Source organism: Diceros bicornis, chromosome 5, assembly GCF_020826845.1.
Source record: "Diceros bicornis minor isolate mBicDic1 chromosome 5, mDicBic1.mat.cur, whole genome shotgun sequence".
NCBI lineage: Eukaryota > Metazoa > Chordata > Mammalia > Perissodactyla > Rhinocerotidae > Diceros > Diceros bicornis.
Window position 1 is genome coordinate 45178892 of NC_080744.1, and position 21302 is coordinate 45200193.

The 21302-nt window shown below is 42.8% G+C and overlaps 1 protein-coding gene across 1 annotated transcript in view; it reads right to left on the reverse strand.

The window, feature by feature from the left end:
- The window catches only part of FBN1 (fibrillin 1), a 227559-nt gene extending 210749 nt beyond the window's left edge, over nucleotides 1-16810 (reverse strand). The window contains exon 1 of the mRNA XM_058541525.1: nucleotides 16474-16810. Coding sequence (XP_058397508.1) covers nucleotides 16474-16637 — 164 coding nt within the window. The 5' untranslated portion in view covers nucleotides 16638-16810. The remainder of the gene's footprint in view (nucleotides 1-16473) is intronic.
- Between the last annotated feature and the right edge of the window lie 4492 nt (nucleotides 16811-21302).

Here is a 21302-nt window from a genome sequence, read left to right on the forward strand (position 1 = left end):
GTGTAAATTTTCCACAATTTTATACCTCGTAATAGCTAATTTTTAGTATTAGATATTAAATAATTCCACAGCCCTCAAAGTTGTGGGTCAGTTTCGACAGGTGCAGAAAAAGCAGACCTGGCAGCATTGCAGACATTGCTGGCTATGAAGCACTGAGCATACGTTCCACACTAGGTGTAAAACTTTACAGTATTGATAAATAATAGGAAATGACAGAATTCAAATATCTCCTGTTCTGTTACCCTAATAAATTAATGGATCTAAACAATGATCATCAATGGCTGCTAACACCACAAAAAGAAAGACTAGAAGATATGATGGAACTAATGTGTAAGTACACACACCACTTGAAAAGTCTTGCCAGAAAGTTGATTCTTAATTGGATGAAGCCTATGGCTCTAACTAGCAAGTCACAGCAAATACAGGGGGCAGAGGAACACAATAAGTACCACCACCACTGGAATGCAGTCATCACTAGACTGTGAGAAACTCGACAGCAGTGTACTCCAAGTTTTGGCCAAGGACTGGCCAGTGCTGGTCCACACACTATATATTACCAATTATAATGAGATAAGGAGCTTAAGCTTGAATGCAAATCACCTTACTGCTTCCGTCATCGAGAAAGTCTTGCTGTGAAAAAAAAAAAAAATCAGCTGAGCTAAATAGTGTTCTTAGCGACATACTGGATTTACATTCTGACATGTGCTTCTCTTCTCATCACAGACTGCTAATATGCACTTTCTGGACTGGCATTTTAAATAACAGTGCTCTACAGGACATGAACCAATTTCTTTATTTTTTTCCAGCTTTATTGAGATATAACTGACACATAACATTGTGTAACTTTAAGGTGTACAACATGTTGATTTGATACATTATATATTGCAAAATGATTACCACCATATAGCATTAGCTAATACTTTCCATCCTGTCACACAGTTACTATTTCTTTTTTGTGGTGAGAACGTTTAAGATCTACTCTCTTAGCAACTTTCAAGTATATAATACAGTATTATTAGCTATGATCACCATGCTGTACATTAGATCCCCAGAACTTGTTTATCTAATAACTAGGAGTTTATACCCTTTGACCAATATCTCCCCTGTTCCCCCACCTTCCAGCCCCTGGTAACCACCACACTATTCTCTGTTTCTCTGAGTTCATTCAGCTTTTTCAGATTCCACAGTAAGTGATATTATGATAGCATGAATCAATACCTTTAATAAATTAATTACAAAGGGAAAAGATCACAGACAATCTATGCATTTAAAAGTATTTAAGAGACATATCAACCAATTACAAAATATGAACTTTATTTGGATCCTGATTTGAACAAAGTGTAAAAAAAAATAAATAAAATTTATGACCTACTCAGGAAAATTTAAATCTTGGATATTTGACAATATTTTAAAAATTTATGCTAATTTTAAATGTGATAGTGGTATTGTGTTCATATTTTTAAAGAGTCCTTATCTTTTAGAGATACATATTGAAATGTTCACTAATTAAATTATTTGTCAGAGATTTACTCGAAAATAATCTGTGGCAGGAGAGAGAAGTGGATAAAACAAGATTGACCATTAATTAATAAATGCTGAAGCTGGAGATTCATTGTATTACTGTCTCTAGTTTGGTATATATTTAAAATTCTTCATGTTAACGAGTTAAGAAACAGGGCTGGCCCCATGGCCTAGGGGTTAAGTGCGCGCGCTCCGCTGGTGGTGGCCAGGGTTCAGATCCCATCGGCACCAATGCACCGCTTGTCAGGCCATGCTGTGGCGGCGTCCCATATAAAGTGGAGGAAGATGGGCATGGATGTTAGCCCAGGGCCAGTCTTCCTCAGCAAAAAGAGGAGGATGCATGGATGTTAGCTCAGGGCTGACCTTCCTCAGAAAAAAAAAAAAAAGTTGAAAAACAACTCTGAAGCAGCATCTGGCCTAGTTCGTCCTGATAACCATACTCTCCTCCATACCATCACGACACCACATTTTTCTTTTCTTTTTTCACAAGCTTGAAGAACCACTTTTATCTGTTATTCAACTCAACATTCCTGAGAGGGATGGGGACCCCCATTTAGGGATAATAACAGTCCAATCCCAACATGTTTACCATCTTAAACAGTGGCAAGAACTAACCAAAGTGTTTCCATGAATCTCAAGCACACAGCTACTAAACAAGGTTAATGTTTATCAGACAAGGAATCCACGAACAAACGACTAAACCACACTTGTGCAAGTAATTAAGCATGTCAGCCCAGAGCATGGGTTCCCTAGGGCACTTCAACTGCTTTTTTACATGATTCATTTTCCTAAGAATACCTTATCCTTCTTTACGACAAACATAAACCCATCAGTTAACAAAAAATAAGTCTGAGGGGAAAGGAATTGACTTGTATCAGGTCCATAAAAGGGCTGAATTTTGGCTTTTCTGTTCACAAATGGAAGAATTCTTATAGCCATGGGAAATAGGAAAGAAAAGGAGGAAATCATTTAGCAAGGAATCTTGGTATGTTTTCTGATTCTTCAACGTGTGAGAATGTGTGTGAACCTATTTTCAGGGAAAGGCCCAAATGCAAATGAGAAGATAAGTCAATCTAAGGTCAAAGGAGACCCTGTTGTCTAGAATTCTGTCAAATGGTCAACAATGTCTATATTAAGTCAGAATTGCTGACAAAAAAAGGAAAAAATGGCTTGCATATTCTTGTAAAATTCCTGAAAGGTTTTCAAAACTTTGAAAAGAAAAGTTTGTTATTTGAGGTTTCTTTCTTTCCTGGGACGTTAGAAGAGCACAGAAAGTACCTGATATTTGTTTGTTTGGTTTTTATATTTTTGCTTTTTTATAAACTTTGATTGTATTGGTGGTGGTTTGATTTACTCCAAGGGATGAGAGGTATTAGGTCATTTGAACATTTTTAATGACAAATAGAAAAATAACTACTATCTGTTTAATCCATTCCTTATTTTTCCTTATTTTTATAGGCTGTGAATGAATATGAAGCAACCACAACTTCTTAGAGTTTATTGCCCATCAGTTAACCAGAGGTTAGTATGTAAGGGTGCCGGGTATAGGCACTCTACAAAAGCTTTGCCTAAATTAAGATAACGTATGCTTTGTTTCACTTTCCCTAGTGTTCAATAGTTTAAGATCTCTTGAAAACCAACTCTCGTTAAAATCAAAATGGAAATCATTCAAAGAAAATGAAAAAAACAAAGAGATTTTCAATTTCTCAAGAGAAATAGGGCACCGAAGAAAAACAGCAACAAATAAGAATCCCTTTGCACCGAATGAGCATTATGTTGTCTCATGTCATGAAGCCAAAGGAAGGGAATTTTCACTTGGAAAGCGGAGGCTATGGCTCTTTTCAGGGGTGGCCAATCTGAGTCAGCCTGGCCCCAAATCACGTAGCAAGGCCTGCCCACAAAGCACCTGGAGAGAACAGTAATGACAGAGTGAGTTGGAGGAGTACTGGGTCTATGGAAAAGAGAGCTTTCTCGGTTTGGGTGCAGATGCGTTGTGTTTACCCACCCTGCATCCCTTCCTCTTCTTTGCTAGCCATACTGCTCTTTCCTAAGAGGAACTCACTCCACACGGCTCAGGCCTGGCCAGACCGAGTGCCCCATTTCTTTGGCCACAGTGATGGGCATGTGACCAGAGCACTGCCAGAGTTCTCCATGAGACCTGATATATGGAAGCTGGGAAAGAGTTTATCTGTTTACCTAGGAGATCAGGAGCTGAAGGGTAGGGTGGCTTGGAATAACCGGTAGTCATCTTGGCTACCCGATCATAACCAAATCCTTACTCTGTTAAAAGCAATTAAAGTGCATTGCAAAAATGGCCAGTCACCTCACCACAAAACAGTCCTAACTCCCAGGGTATCTCTTTGTACTTGGTGCCCAAGAAAGTGGTTTCAGGCCTGTCTTCTCATTTCCTAAAACCTAACTTACTTTCACAAAGGCTCTTGAAAAGAGTGCTCATCAGGAAGGAGACAAAGCCTGTTTGCCAGATCCGCCAATAGAAAGAAACGCAAGCTTCTCTGGAAGAGTTGAGGGGGCATATTAATAAGGAATAACGCTTAGTACATTTATTTCCCAACAAAGGCAACAAAATTTGGGGGAAGGGGCAATTTAAAAATAAAAACCTTATCTGCTCCAGGTATAACCAGATCGCCACAGGCAAAGGAAGTTTCCATTCACATTACGTTTTTAAAATTTTTGAAGTTCAAGCTTGCTTCCTACGTTTCTGAAAATAATCAGTTCCAAGATGAAAAAGTGGAGATTGTGGTATCCAGATACTAATGATTATCTAACTTTTTGCACTGGCCATAAAAATCCAGCCTCTTTGTATGACTCCACCCCCTCATTCTCCTGATCTGTAACGGAATTATAATCATCCTCATCATCGTAGCTAAACACACAGGCATGGACTAGGAACATGAAATGTATTATCTCATTAAATAGTAAGACAGCCCAGAAAGATGAGTATTACAATCTTGTTTTACAAGTAAGGAAACTGAGGCTCAGAGAGATCAAGCCACTTGTCTGAGGTTCCTTCCTGGTAGGTGGTAGAGCCAAGACTTAACCCCAGGCATGTCTATGCCCACACTTCCAGGCCTCCCCGAAAACATGACCAATGGTTATTAGTGTTCATTGCAAATGACTCCTCCGTCCTGTAAAATATAGTCCCACATGCAATACCACTCTACCCAGCTACCCACAACCAGGCTCAAATAGGAAACAGTGTGAGGTAATTATAACGTATACCCCAGCCACTAGCTCTGGGTTTTTATGACTGAACTGCCAAATCGCTCCTAGCCAAGTCTTCAGGAAATGTTCAGACACTTTCTCAGATTCCAGCTAAAACATCAACTATGTGGCCCTGGGGAGTACAGAGCTCACAGGGTGGTAATGGGATATAAAATTTGCAAACTTGAGGTCAGCGGCCTAAACTCTGGGGTGTGAAGCAGCAGCAGTCCACGAAAGATCAAAACCTATTTGTCGACTTGAAGGTTGTATATCAAGTTCTTCCTTGCAAAGCACTTGTCGGCAACATCTCAGACATTAACCCCATTGGTAAAGAGAGAGAAAGATATTCCAAATGTAGTTCCGCCTAGAAACATTGGAAAGAAGATAATAATATCAACAGGCTTGAGACAAGGTGTTCATTCTGAGAATTAAGCATTAGGCCCAATTCAAACACAACCAATGCTCAACAAACAGTTGTCACTGGATCAGGCAGATGTTCTACAAAATCATTGGGATAGACGATACAGAAGAAAACACAAGAATTTAAGATTTTTTTCTTCACTGGTATGCTTATTACATGAAATCTAAATGTATAAATTAGTAGTTCGTATAACTGAGTCAGCAAGTTATAAGAGTCGGAGCTTACAGACCTAGAAGTGTCATGGCCCATCCCAGGACATTTGACATTCTAATTGCTAATTAAAAGTGTCACTGTGGGATGGGAGGGTTACCCTTCAGACTCCGAGAGAAGACTCCCACTTCACTTTCTCCCACCCCTTCACTGCTACCCTCCCTGGCAACTATCTCCCTTTAAAAGCCCATCCCACTCAACCCCACTTAATCTGGAGGCTTCCACTGACAGCAAGGTAGCGTTGAGGAGCTAAAACTCTAGTGCCCAGCCTCCCATCAGGGTTGACCACTGAGAGACTGATCGCACTGCTTAAGGCCAAATAAATGAGAACAAGAAAAATGTCCATGCCCACATGATGCAGGTTTGCTTATTTGCAGCACAGTTGAGGACTTGCAGATACCAGTCACCCTCTCCAGGGTATGAACCCAAAGAGGGGCACAGTCTCCTACCCAGCAACACACATCCACTTAAACCAGCTCTTGACACCATGTGGCTCAGCTTCCACACCTACGAAGTAGAGAAGAAAATAAGTACCTTGAGCACTTTTTAATGAGCCTTCTCTGGGCCTCAGCTTCAGCATCTATAAATTTCTAATATCCATCCCACTATCACTCTAATTTGTAATATTTTTATAAAGATGGATGGTCTGACTATAGAGGAAGATCTGAGTCATGATTTCATACGCAAAAAAAAAAAAATTAAAAATAAGAAGATTCTTTAAAAATTAGTCATCAAAGACACCAACCTATTAGGGTCTGATTACACAGTCTTATAAATTAGCACCAAATGGGTAGGGGAAATGGTAGACAATAAACCATTATCCATGGGGCGGGGGGAGACACCAAACTTTACATAGCACCATACACAGGTACATAATAAATGACAGATTAACCTGCTTTTCCACTGCATTCCTCTAAATGTTTTTACAGGAATCTTTTCCAGCATCCAAGTGTCTTTCTTTCATGTCCTGACTCTCCTCCAAAAATCCTCTGTCCCCTGAAGAGGACACAGGTTAAGGCCATAGGTCGCCTGGTCCCAACACTGCCAGGAGTGAGGGAGTCGTCACTAGCATCTGTCACAACCCGGCACCTGCTCTGTCCAGACCACGTCCACTGGCTGACAGGACTCTTCACTCCAGAACTTTCTCCCAACTCTCTCTTCCCACCTCCCTCAATATTTCTCCTTCCCTCCGCTAACAAAAACTTGATCTCTGCTTTTCTTTTTGAACGCTCCAAGATTCCAAAACACTCCATTTTACTTAAAATTTATTTTTCTTAATGTTTTAACCCTTATTTGATAGTCCTATTATTCCTATTTTATTTGTAGCTCAGCTTATGAAGTTACCTACAAGAAGAAGAAGAAAAAGATGAGAGGTCAATGATGAAGAAGAAAAAGAAAAAGGAGAAGATGGCAATGAGAAAGAAGACGAAAAAGAGGAAGAGAAAAGAGAAAAAGAAGAAATAGAAAAACAAAACAAAACAAATGTCTCTAGAATACATTCTCTTTATTAATAGAGATATTACTATACTTCAGTTCAAAACCATGAACTTAACAGCACACATAATGTGTCCATAGGGCTGACATAAATCCTCTCTCCCAACGCCAACATCACAAAATGGTTGTACTATATTTGGACTTAGATGTGTTTGGATACTTATATTTGAATGTAAGTATGACTGATGGTCTAGGAATTCACAACCTTTCAAAACACTGAACCAAATCACTTGTCTAATGGAGCAGCTCTCCCACTCTGAGCCTGCTTGCCGTCTGGAATACATCTTCGGCTGGGAATGGTGGAGATAGGGAATTTTCCTCTCTCCCTTCCGCTCTGAGGGGGCTGAATAAATAGACTCAGTGATAACTTCAACAAAAAAGCCACTTGAGAAAGTGGTAAAGTCACAAGAACTTAAAACTAGAGTTTGATATAGTAGAATATTGAATCTACAAGCCAAACTTGACTATATTCCACAATCCAAACTTGACTATATTCCTAATTCAATTTTTCGATTAACAGTGTAGCTACTCCATTTACGACAAAAATAAGAGTTCAGCTCACTAGAATATTAATTCTATTGGCAATTGCACATCTATTTTTATTTTTTAATTATAATCCCTGACCCCCCCAAAAATGTTTTTAAGGTGAATTACACCAATAACTATATAGAAATGAGGCTATTAATAGAAATTGAAAGTAAAATTCCATATAGAAGGAAGGCATAAGATACCAAATACCTAAGTTAATAAATTAAAGTGATTGTGCATTAAATGTGTCCCTGAGTTTCTTAGAAGCTAAAGGAGAAAGGGGGAAAGTTAGGAGTTTTATAATTCTTATACTTGAAAAAACAAAATCTGCCAGTTTATTAGGAATTTAACCTTATTCCCAGGGTTTGTGAGTTCTTTAGATGTGGAACTGTGGTCAAGCTAAGAACAATGCCCTTAACATTAATCTAACAGATTACGGAGACATATTATTCACGTAGCATTTTTCATTCTGAAGCATCTTCAGCAGGGAAATAAGTCAACCAGACTCGATCAAGTTAGAATTAAAACATCCGATTAACCTCCTCAAAACCCATCGCCTCAGTGTGGTAGCTAGTCTCCAAAGATGTCCCCCCAAACTCCTGCCCTCCCTGCAGACACAAGCTGCTCCCCACATTAAGAGGCAGGGCTTAGGGGCCAGCCTGCTGGCACAGTGGTTAAGTTCCCGTGCTCCACTTCTGCGGCCTCGGGTTTGCAGGTTTGGATCCCAGGTGCGGACCTTTGTGCCACTTATCAAGCCATGCTGTGGCAGGCGTCCCACATAAAGTAGAGGAAGATGGGCACGGATATTAGCCCAGGGCCAATCTTCCTCAGCAAAAAGAGGAAGATTGGCAATAGATGTTAGCTCAGGGCTAATCTTCTTCACCAAAAAAAAGAAGTAGGGCTTATTAGTCCAAGTCCTTGAACCTGAGCAAGCCCTGTGACTTGCATAAAATTCCAGGCCATGCCATTCCAGGCTAAGTTTGAAGAAAGTCTGGTAGCTTCCACTTTTGTGCTCTTGGGATCCTGAGCTGCCACGTAAAAAGTCTGGCTATGCTGCTGGAGAGTGCTGCAGAGAGGCCATGTGGAGAGGGAGACGATCTGAGACTCTCTGGAGGAGAACCCGGAAACCCAGCCAACACTGATAACACAGAGCCCATTCGAGCCCTTCCAGCCAGCCCTCAGCCATTCAAATTAGCTCTGCGGGTTAAAGTGTGTGATCAACGGTCAAGAGGCTATTGTTCAAGATCCAGCTGCAAGAGACACTACTCTGAGGAAGGCCTGGTCACTGCACCTGAGGCTCAGTTTCCCCATTTGAAAAAACACACTCCGTGGCTCCATCCCCAAGGGCAGGCCCAGGCAGGAGACTACCTACAAGAGAGCTTTAAAATCTGAAGGCTCCAGCAGAGCCGGACAAGTGGCTCTTCGCTTCCTTTATTCCCCTCTCTGTCCGGCCCTTTAGATAAACCACACCAAAGTAAACAGGGTTGCAGGCGCCAGTCCACGACCACAGAACCAGAAACACAGGTGAAGAAATCATCTTGCTCATTCCAGCCCCAACAGACATTGAGAGGAGCAGAGACAAGATTCCCCACTGTGCCCAGTCCAAATTCCTGGCCTACAGAATCATGAGAAATAATAAAACTGCTGTTGCTTTAAGCCACTAAAGTTTGGGGTAATTTGTTACATAGCAATAAGATAACCAAAATACTCACAAATGAAAGTAGCTTGTTTCGTTGTAGTAGAGGGACTAGGAATGATTTTTGTTTCTCTTTACCTTCTCATTAATGGTGCTATAATGTTTTTATGTATAATATGTTTTAATATATATGGAGGTAGAAGCAGCCCAGGTGCCTTCCCACCTTTGCCTCTCACAACCAAGTGGTCAAGTACTGCCCGCGTTACTTCTGGAACACCACTTGAGCCTCTTCTTCACCCTGCCGCTGCCATTGCTCAGGCGATCATCCACTCTCACCCTGACTCCTAGATAAGCCTCCCAAATTTCCCTGCTTCTAGTCTCCTTACTCTCTAATCCGTACATCTTTCACACCTCCGCCAGAGTGGCAAAGAGCTGATCACGTCCCCATCTTAGAATCCTTCAGTAGCTCGCCATCCTCACCTTTCACAATAGTCAGATAGTAACGTTATGTGTCCTTCAGTCCCTCTCCCACCCCTAACAATATCACTGTCTATGAGCAGGAACAAAAGCCTGCACACTGCACAGCTCCAGGGGGCACTACTTTCATAGGCTACACTATGAACTCTGCTCCTTGGAACCACGCAACGCAAACCCTGCCTGACTGCACTCAATGTCCCTCGATCCCAAACACTTCATCTCCTTTTCACTTCGTGCCTTTTTCACTCTCCTTTTTCCTTTATTTCTCTCCTACACTTCCTCCAAGCTCTAATTTATATAATTTGCCTTACTCAGTCAGTCAATAAAAAGTGGTCAATTAAACATTGTCTATTGAACACCTACCATGTGCCCAGTTCCTAGTTACCCCTAGTGATAAATAAAACAAACAAGAACTCTGCCTTCGAGAAGTTCTCAGTCCTAGTAGATAGTCACTTACTTGTCACTTAGACCAGAAGTCAGTAAACTTTTTCTGTAAAGGGCCAAATAGCAGATAATTCAGTTTTACTAGCCATACTGTCTTTGTCTCAACTACTCCATTCTGCTGCTGTAGTGTGAAAGTAGACACAGATAATACATAAACAAATGGGCATGGCTTTGTTTCAATAAAACTTTATTTACAAAAACAGGCAGCTTGGTCCACAGTTTGCCAACCCTTGACAGACTTTCTCTCTGAAGTCTTTTCTGATTAATCCTATTCCCCCAATGATGCTTCCCAGTCATGTGACTGCATCTGCCTTCAATAAATGTCGAGTCTTTCCCCACAGCAATGATAGAAGACGGTGGGGAAGAATACGGAAGAAAGAAACAAACTTTCCAGGTATAAGATTTATTAGAACTGAGAAGCAGTAAAATATATTGGTTAAGAGTACCAACTACGAAGCCAGATTTCCCAACTCTATCTCTTACTAGTTTATGTCCCTGGAGAGGACAGCGGAAACTCTGCATCCCTCAGTTTCCTCACCTGTTAAATAGGCAAGTAGGTATAATCTTCCTCATAAAGACGTTATGTATTAAATGAATTAACATATGTGAAGTCGAATAGGGAGTGATGTATCAGAGCTTGCTATTCTTCACCACTATTGCCACAATTTAAAGCAAAAATTATATTATACTAATGGCTCTGAGCTTATAGGCTCAGAGGGAATCATATATAGAACAGAGAGAATTAAATAACTCATCATGTTGGTAAAAACTTAAGCCGTATACCAGTTTCCCCTGAAAAGACAAACATCTCTTGTAACTCCATTCTGAGAGAAATTTCTCATATGGGACATAGAGGAAGGATTCTAAAGGAAATAATAAGGAATGTCTCCAGCTGAGAACCCCGGGCAATGCAGAAGAAGGGTGCCTGTGATAGGTACCTACCACCCTCCACAAAAGTTAAGGTATAATAGTAAAACATACCATTTGCGCCATCCAAAGACCCCACCAGCTCTGACAGTCTATAATTCTTTCTGTATTTTATTAGTATCTTTGCAGAAATGTTAGAGAAAGTTTCTTATTTGACAAAATATTACAATGTTATTAACTATACCTGGGACGTGTGAACTAGCATGAAGGAATATTAGGAATTTTAAGTGGAATTTTACCAAAGTCTTAGTCTTGCATTTTTGTCCAGTGGAATGAAAAACCAAAACCATAACTAAAATTAATGGAGAAAGAAAATTTAATGCTCAGAATTTGTCTTTAAAACTTAACCTTTGCGTATCTCGGCTCTCACAGCTGTAAAAGGAAACTAATAAAAGGACTCACCTCACAGAGATGCTGTGAGCATCAAATGAGTTGTCATATGTAAAACACTGAGGGCAGTGCCTGGCACACAAATGTCATCTCAATGTCACCTAACACTACTACAATTGCTATTATTATTTGTTTTTACTTACTCCTAGACCTCACGCCCTGTGCTACTTTTCTGTTGACTCCTGGTTCACGTAACGCATCTGATTCGCCTACCAAATATTAAGCCCCTCCAGGCTATGGGGCTGTATGTCACTGGGCTAAATTCAGGCTAGCATTCAATCAAGGCTTCCTGAGTTAATGAGCTCTTTGAAATCCCATCTAATGATAAGTTAGTGTTAAAGTGCTTATAATAATAGGGTTCTTGCCTGTGATGATTTTACAATCTAATGGGAAACGCAAGCTTTACAAACTTGAAACATTAAACTCTCACATGCCTGCCACGTAACTCAGGCCTGATATATGATGGATGGCAGCTTTCTCAAAAAATTTCATGGAAAAGAATTCTAAGATGCTTGAAAAGGCCTATTTGTTGGGTTAGTTTCTAGAAACCAAGAAGTTGTTAATATGATTTATTTCCATTTCAAGAAAACATACTTAAAATCTTATTTCACATTGAAAATTTAGGCTAAAATTCACAAATTGGTTAGGCTTGTTGTTTAGTTTATCGTAGGAAAAAGCAAACAAAGTATTCTGTGAACACCCTAATAATTTGGTCAGTATTTTGCTTGATTAGAGTCACTGGCATAATATTATAGTCTTTTTAAGCATCTGCTACACAAGAAGACAAAGGAATGTTTCATTGTTCTTTAAAATTCCAAATAAGCTTGGAGGGATGTCTGTACTTCCATTTCCATCAGCCCTGACCTCACCTCACGTAGACTGATGCATGTTTTAATTAATCTGTGATTCCAACAAGTTATGCATTGTTGTAAACAACCTCTAAGTCTTAAATGTTACAAAATGAGTCACATAAATAAATATTTTGTCTCCATCTTCTTGTTTAAAATGTGGAATTGCTGAAATCTTCTGTTTAAGAATATCTTTTTTTTTTAACGGTGTTGCAATATTTTAGCTTAATCTTTTCAATAAACGCGAGGACAAACCATACCACTGCAGGAGTCTATGCCCCATATTTAATTATTAGCCTATCTGACTTCAGATGAAATCTTAAAGTACTCTTTGTAAAGTAAAATTGACTTTATAAAGTCTACAGGATTTTTTCTGTGTTCCCTGTTGAAGTTCTTTATTTTAATAACAGACTTCTATGTAATTAATCCCTTGGAGTTTGCCATCACATAATCTACCCTGTGTATGAACTATTCCATGTGTATTTTTCTGGTAACAAGACCTCCAGAAAAAAATAAACAAATAAATAAAGACCAAAAGGAATCACATACAACGGAACAAATTGTGTGAAATACAACCAGTCTTATACACTTATAAACCAGGTAAGAAGGATAGAAGTTCTCAAGTCATCTTATCAGAGATTTGGGAAAAGGGGGTTTCACTCTAAAAAAATTTTCCCTTTAACAGGAAACTGTAATATTTCCTTATCTGGGAGCTAAAGCAATAAGACTATCATAAATAAATGGTGCATAACTATTGCTATTCAAGTAAAGTTGTGTTTTTTTTAATTGAATTGTGTCCCATACTGTTTGCCTAATCACAAAAGTAGAGAATGTAGCTCAGAAAAATTTTTGTGAACTGAAACTCAAACAATAAAGCTAGTATTATTTCTCATAAAGTCATTTCACACATGTTAAGTGATGCGCAGGCAAAGGAAAACTACTATACATTTATTTTTTGAAAACTTGCAAAATTCTCATTTCAAAACAGAGAAAAATGCAATTTTTGCAGAGTGAATGGGGACCACACTCATTCCATAAAAAAAAGGATTTCCTGTAAAAACAGAAATTGGCGATTTAGTCTAAGAAAACACAGTGAAAGCTGGGAAGAAACTTGAGGATGCTTAAATTTCCACTGTGGAACAACTTCTGCTGCCCAGTGGGAAGGAAAAAAAAAGAAAAGAAAAAAAAAAAAAAAAAAAAAAACACCTGCAACAGGATGGGAGGAGAGGAAGACAAGCTAGGACTACACACCCAGGGAGAGAAAAACTAGGCAGGTCCCCAGTCTGCAAGGCAAGAGAGCTGACAGGAAGGAATATATACCCCAAGAAGAACAGCAAATTCTGTAGTCACCTGTCACATTAGACAAAGACAAGAGGGCAGTATTTGTGGAAGACTAGACCAGTGCCCAGCAGACACTGATGAGTTTAAAGCACCTTTTAACTAGAGGAAATATTAGTGAGGTGCTGAAAGTTGCTGCCACCAACTGGGCATCAGGCAGACTTAGGGATTACAAATCACTTTCACTTCATAAACTGTGTATTTCCATCAAAATGGTAAACAGGCTTAACTGTAGTCAAAGAGGTTAGCTTTGAAGCTGGTACTATTTTAACTAGCAAAAATAGAAATTTTAAGCAATAACTGGAAAAATGTAACACACAACTGCTTTTCCTGATGATTTATACAGCAGGGCATGGTTAAAAGACTTATTCATGTGAAACTGTAATAGCAATAAGCAGAGAGAATACATTTTAAATGCTATTCAAAGTTAACATCAGAATTGGTGTTTATTTAAAATCTACTGGAAAACCTTTGATCCAGCAGTTCTACTTTTATTAATTTATAGCACATATACATTTGCACATGTACACACACAGGTGTGTAGAAGAATGTTAGTAATAGCAAAAAAATTAATATAATCTAAAGAGCCATTATTAGGGAACTGTTCCAGCCATATTATGGGACTCTGTGTATAAGGCAGATCTGTATGAGTTAAAAGATGGATGCACTAAAGCTATACAAAAGCGAGCAAGGTTCAGAACAGTATGTACAGTATATTCCATGTATTAAAAAGGATACACACACATACACATACATGTGTGTATATATATTATGTACACATATTTGTATATGTGTATATATATGCCTATAATATTTCTAGAAAAATATAAAAGAAAATGGTCTCTGAGAGGTAGGGGAAATACTTTTAAATATATATCCTCTTAAATTATTTTTTTAACCTCCCCAAATATATATATTAAAAAAACATTGTGGATAACATGAGAATTATAAAAATAAAAACTCTTATGTTATAAAGGTTATTATATTATATTATAAACATATAATTTATTGTACTATAAAGGTTAATTATAATTATTTTCAAAACCTTTATATAGATATAAAATCTTAACAATAACATGAGGATTAGGGACACTCATAATTACTGTTCTATTAATACCAAGTTTTTAAGAAGGCTGTATGAATAGTTTGCAATAGGGTAATGACTGTGTTAGTGGCCAAATACTATGAGGAACACAGAGAGCTCGCTCTCTCTAATCATAAAAAACGTAAAACCCAACAGAAGTAGGTGATGGTGTGAGTAAAAGTGTGGACATCCCGTTAAGCAACAAAGCTTAGTTTCTGTTCTCACATTGAGTCCGTGCCTCCCGAGGAAACAGGCCGGTTGGTGATAACACACAGAGATGAGACAAATGCCTGTCCAGGCCTAATGTCTCCCTGCAGACTTTCATCCACAGAATTAAACCCCCACTTCCTTTCTCTATATAGGAGCAATGGCATCAAGCTTAGATATTAAGATAATATCATACAGCAGAAATATTTTTTGAAGGAAAAATGCAGGACTAAATCAGGTCCTTTTGAGAACATATGAAAATCAGAGTTTCAGTCCATCTGTCGAACTTACCATGGGCCTTGCACACAGGGCAATAAACGTCTGCTGCCTGATCAGGATCAGGCTTATCATGATAAGTAAATCTTCTTTCCAACACTGTCAGAATCCTGGATTTATTTTCCACAAAGGCCAAGATGGAACTAAATTAATCGTAACTATTTCCTGGGGTCAGAAAATCATGCATATTTTACCACGGCCTAAGTGCTTGGCTCTGAGAATCATCCTGTCCCCAGACTTGACCAGGACTCAAAAACTGGTCCATTCAGTTTACCGCACTTTGTCTTCCCTCCCTGGGCCGCACAGACACAAATTTCAGTACAAATGGGATTAAAACAGCCCATCACGAGAAAGAGTACGTGAAATGTTCAGCCACATACCCGATCGACACTATCACTTGATCATTCCTGGCCCTATAATCAAGCTATAGAACTACTCAAAAAACAGCAAAAATGAGAATCATAAGACCTTAATAGAAAACCTCTGTGTATTTCCTGTCTAGGTTCATTTAACAGGCTCCTCCAAGGAGATAAAATGAGTCATTTACAGACCGTCCTGCTGCTTCTACGGAGGCTTGAATTTAAACAGTCTCAGAAAAAAAGATCTCTCAATCTCAGCAATTTTAAGGGAAGTGTCTTCCCATCCTTCTTCAATTCAGGAAACTGACAATCCTTATACAGTCAACCTGCCTAATTTAAATATTTCCTGCCGAAACATTTTCAGTCATAGGGGTGTAGGGAGCCGGTGAAATGCTCAACTGCATGTACGTAACACATAACACCACTGGTTAAAACACCCATTTCAGGCCGGCCACAGCAGCATTACCGCCCCAGTGAAACGAAGAGCTCCTTACAACCCAAAAACAAGTTCTCAGAAACTCTTTCCCTGCTCTGCTTCCAGCGTAGACATCTAAAAAGCAGTATCACCCAGAAAACTGGGTGCCTAATTTTAAGAAGCATAACTCAGAGGACAGCCGAATATTAACAGTGTGTCTTCTCTGACTGTCTGTCATTGGGATCCCTTCCTTTCCTTGCTCCCTTACAAATACAGCGTCTGCAAAGATGCCCACAAGGAAAGTACTTTCCCCTAAACACAACTGGAATTGGTATGAAGGGAAAGGAATGGGCTTCTCTTCTCTCCGTCGCGGCTCCTCCCCTTCTTCCTCAAAGAACCCTTCTCGCCTCCCAAAATCTGCCTCGACAAGAACCCAAGGTTCCTTTTAACCGTGATCTCGCCTCTGGGGCAGAAATCCTTAAAAAGTAGGAGCAAGGTGGTTTAGCCTCGAACGTGGGGAGACCTGGGTAACCTTTGCACCTCTAAGGTGTCCCCAGGAGGTCTTGTCAAGGATCCTTCTAGAGTCGTGAATCGAACTTGTCAGTTCCTCTGTATCTTGATACTCAGGAGAGGGGGAGGGGAGACCCATTCCAAAAGAGCTGGCCCATTCCGTTACCCTTTAAGCGCGTCGTGTCCTCCACCGCCTCTTCTCTTGGCCCGGCTGGCTCTGGTTTCCTTCACGTTCCCAGCCTCCAAATTGGCGTCCGCCCCATGGCTCGTGTAGGACGCTAAGAGCACGGTAAATCCCAGGGCGACCTCCAGCAGCCCCCCTCGCCGCATGATGCCAAGCGGCCGCCGGCTCCCGCCGCCTCTCGCCGCGCCCCGGGCTCGGTCCGCGGCCGCCGCTGCGCCCTTAAGCGCGCCGCGCCGCCGGGGTCCCGCTCTCCCGCCGCCCGTCCCCCGGGCCGGGCTCCTCCCGCCTTCTCCAGGCGCTGCTCCCACTTCAGGCGGCCCCTGCCAGCTGCAACAGACAAATCGCCGAGGCGGGGGAGACATTCAGGGCATGGGGATGCTGAAGCTTCGCGGTCCCCATTCCCGAGCCCAACCCGCGCGCCGCCTGCGCGTGGCGCAGTTACTTTGGGTAAGTGAAGACCGTTCGGTCCACAGCTGGCGGAAAAGCCCAGGCCCCCGGCGGCAGCGACTCCAGCCAACCCCTCGGCCTCCCCGACACCGCCTGGAAAGCGCGCCGCCAAGTACCCATGTCCCGAGCGGTCCTAAGCCCCGGGCGAGCTCGCTGGGTTTATTTTTTAGTGGCACGAATTGCGCGCCAGGCGCACTCTGAAAGCCCCAGCTCCCCAGCCTGTCCTCTCCGCCAAGCCGCGGGGCTGGAAGCCCGCCGCGCCGTCCCCGGCCGGCTCCGGGTGCTGCCACCGCCCCCCGAGCATCTGACGCGGAGCCCGGCACCGGGAGCCCCGGGCCAGGAAGCTGTCAGGCAGGGGAGGGCCAGCGCCAGCTGTGGACGTTCCGGGACAGCCCCTCACCCCAGTCCCTGTCCCTGCCCTCGGCGCGGCGCAAACGCAAAAGCCTCCGTGGCTGGAGCTCCAGCCCCGGTGGCCGCCCGACCCCGTCGGGACCCCGGCTGCACCCACTGGAGAAGCGGCGACTCCGGCTCCCGAGGCGGCGGCAGCTGTTCCTCGGTCCTGGCCGCGGCAGCCGCTGCCCCGTTCCGCCCGCAGCTGTCCCAGCTGTGGCCGCCTGTCCGCCTGTGGCACCCACAGTCTCTGCCGCGGCTCCCGCGGCCCCCTCCTTTCCCCACCTCTTCAAGTATCGTCTGCGCAGCGGTTTCTCGCGAGAGAAATACTTTTTTTAAAAAAAGAAAGAAAAAGAAAATGACACCCCCTCCTACATCCCCCTCATCACCACCCCACCCCTCGGCCCCATCCATCCTCCCTTTCCACTCTCCTTTGCCAGCCACCGCCTCGGCGCGGGGGCCTCCCTCGCTCGCAGGATTAGCGCAGCGGGAGGGGGCAGAGGTGATCGGGTTCTGCCCGGCCTGGGATTTTTCGTTTTGGGGTGAGGAGTTGAGGGACTGGGAATAAGTGGAGTGCCGGTTTAGCCCGTTTTGCAGCTGGGAGGTCTAGACCCAAGATTAGCCTCTCCCGTGATCTGGGAAGCCTGGCTGGCGCAAAAAGCTGTGCCACCTGCACCAAGAACGCGCGCTGGAGACTGCGGCCCCGGAGGCCCCGGCGGCCTCGGCGCGAGAGGAGACGCGTCCTCGCCGCCCGCGCCTCCCCGGCGCCGCCTCACTGCGCCTCTCGGGCCGGGCACCGAGCAGAGGCCGGAGGCCCGGAGGCTGGGGCAGGGCGCGTCGCGGGCCGCGGCCGCCGCAGAGGCTGCTGTGCGGGCGCAGGAGGGGGCTCTGCCGCTGCCATTTGCCGCCCGGGCGTGGAGAGCCCACTCGAGGCGCGGTTCTTCTGATGCTGGGTTCAAACCACTCAGGCTGAATCCAGGATACTCCAAGAGGCTGAGTCGGATTCCGACCCAGAGGCCTGTGAATGTTGGAACCTGGGATTTGGGATGGGGCGGTAAAGGGATGGTCCTCTTGCTAGCCTACAACTAAGATTGGGCTTCTAGACGACCCTATTTCACCTCCCCAAACACACACACACACACACACACACGCACACTCGGCTGCCTCCCCAGGACAAGCAAGACACAGTGACTTTGGAGTATATAGTATTTATGACATCCTTATATGGATAAAACCCAGTGTTGCCTGCACCCTACAATGGTTTAGGAGGGCAGGAAATGGTACCCTGGGCCCTGGCCGCTGGAACTGGAGACTCCCGCCAAAAGCCCCGTGTGGCAGCCACCAGCTATCAAGCCAGAAATAAGAACTCAGCACAAACAGGAATCCTGTTGAAGGGGGGTTTCCTTATTTGCAATTGTTTGCGCCCAGATAATAGAGTATCGGGACCTGGGCAAGTTATTTATCTTCTTTCCAATTGCAAGATGGGAATAATAATGTTGACCACACAGGGTTATAAAGATGATGATGACCCTGCTGAACTGCTGTGACACTGAACTTGAAGATGAAAACAGTAAAACTGTCAAAAATATGAGCTCATTTAAAGTCATAGTCATAGCCTCACCGGCAAAAATTCTCTTAGCAGATTTGTGAATTGGAGCCCTGGTCACACACCCTTAGTTAAGTAAAAGAGATCATTTGTTTAAGATGTATTTACTGAACACCAGCTATGTACCAGTTGGTGCTTGGTTGAACTAGGCTCCTTGGTGAGCAAGGCAGCAATGTTTCTCCCCCGACACAGCAGGTAGTCTACTGGGAAAGGCAGACTTGAAACAAATAATGACCCTGCTGTTAAATGGCAAGAGGGAGAAGTACTGGGTGCTTGCTTGGAGGATATAATAGAGGTACTTGATCTAGGTTGGGGCTGATCAAGGAAGGCTTCCCTGAGGAGGTGATGTTTAACTAAAACATATGACTAGATTTTACTTAGGGTAGGGGTCTCAGCCCTGGCTATAAAGTAGAATGACCTGGGAGCTTAAAAAATATACATGACACCAGGACCAAACCACCAGGGATTCTGATTTGAATAATCTGGAGTGGATCCCTGACATGAGCATTCCCCAGGAAGGAAGAGATAAGGGGGTTGTTCAGATTGGGAAAAGGGTCTGAGCAGAGGGACCATGGCTCAGGAGAAGCAGGAAGGACTGTTGGAGATCCAGGAAGGCCTTGTCCTGCCCACCAGTTTTCCGAACTGTTCTGCACCCTCTAAGAATCTGGAAACTCTGCCTGCGTTCCCTATGCTCCAGCCGCATGTCAGACACTCTGTATTGTCTATTAGAATCTTCCACTCAGTGACATGTTGGACAGCAGCGACTGAACACAGGGCTTTTCTATGGCTTTTGTCCACAAAGCAAAGAGCAAACCCTGGTGCCCTGCAAGTTCCCCCTTCTAACTCCTAACTCAACCCCAAACTGCCTTCCAGGGTTTCACCTCTAGGGGAGAGATCTAGATTAAACACTGGCTTCTGGCTTTTGTCCTCTTTCTTCCTTGGCCCCTTCCCCCAGTAGAGGAAAGACTTTCTACTTTCTCTTTATATTGAGTGGACGCTCTAGGCCATATAACCTCTGGACAATAAGTCTCATGGCTTAACCATAATAGTGGAAGATCTGCAGGGGAAAGAAAAAACAACCTGATTACTGAAAGGGAAATGCACTTTTAAATATGTAGGAAATATTCCCATCATCTAGGCAATCGACATATATTAGAGCAGCATGCTACCGGTGGCAAAATTCAGTAACAAATAAAGAAAATCTGTGTCTTTGCAATAAGATTTTCTTGGTGCCAGATGATTCAGGAGCCATCCCTGTTTAAATTTTTGTGTGTGTGTGAGGAAGATTAGCCCTGAGCTAACATCTGTTGCCAATCCTCCTGTTTTTGCTGAGGAAGATTGGCCCTGGGCTAACATCAGTACCCATCTTCCTCCATTTTATGTGGGAGGCCTGCCACAGCATGGCTTGAGAAGCGGTGCGTAGGTCCGAGCCCGGGATTGGAGCCCAGGATTGGAATCCACAAACCCCGGGGGCCCCCAAAGCGGAGTGCCCAAACGTAACCACTATGCCACCGGGCTGGCCCCGCCCCCCCCTTTAAATTTATCATCATTTACAACACTGTTTGCAAGATAAGTCCATGGGCTAGAATTCGCTTGTTCTCCTCTTCATTTCAAAGACCTCTGCCCATCCTAAGAGAATCTGCTCGAATTTCTCCTTGTTCATGAGGAGTTTTCGTTCATGATCTCTCTCTCTTATTCAGACTTCATTGCACTTATTAACTTAATGCTTCATTTAAGAATTTATTGATTGTAATACATAATTATAGTATGCTTACTATGTGCAAAGCACTATGTTAGGCACTGACAATTGGGAAATTTATTATAGTGTTATGGTGAACTACATTTTTTTTCTGTAATAGTTCTTATTCTCACAGCTGGATTATGAATCCTTAAGGACAAGGTTGCATTCCTTATTCAAGGAAACTTCTAGTGTCCTGAAAACTGTTACACAAGATCACTAGTTTGTTGGCTGTTGTTTGATCAATTGGAATGTTCTGGCATTTTAGCTTCAAGACCACTCTCATCAGTTTATATCTCCTGAATAAGTATCTGTGTCAGTAAAGTTTCTCTGTCTACAAGCAAGAAAACAAACTCTGGAAAATTTAAGCAAAAAATTATTTAAAGTATTACCAGGTTATGAGACGGCTCATTGAACCTGACTTTGGGATAAAATGGGGACCAGTGCAGTTCTGAGTAGAGGCAGCATAAACAAATGGAGAACTGCTTCAGGGTGATACTATGTGGGTAAATTGATTCCAACCATTTTGGTCTTTCTGCCACCAGTCTCAGGGTCCAGATTCAAAGGCTAGGGTCCAATTGGCCTAGCTAGCTCAAGGAATCTGCCCACAGTCCTGGCCAGGGGATGATG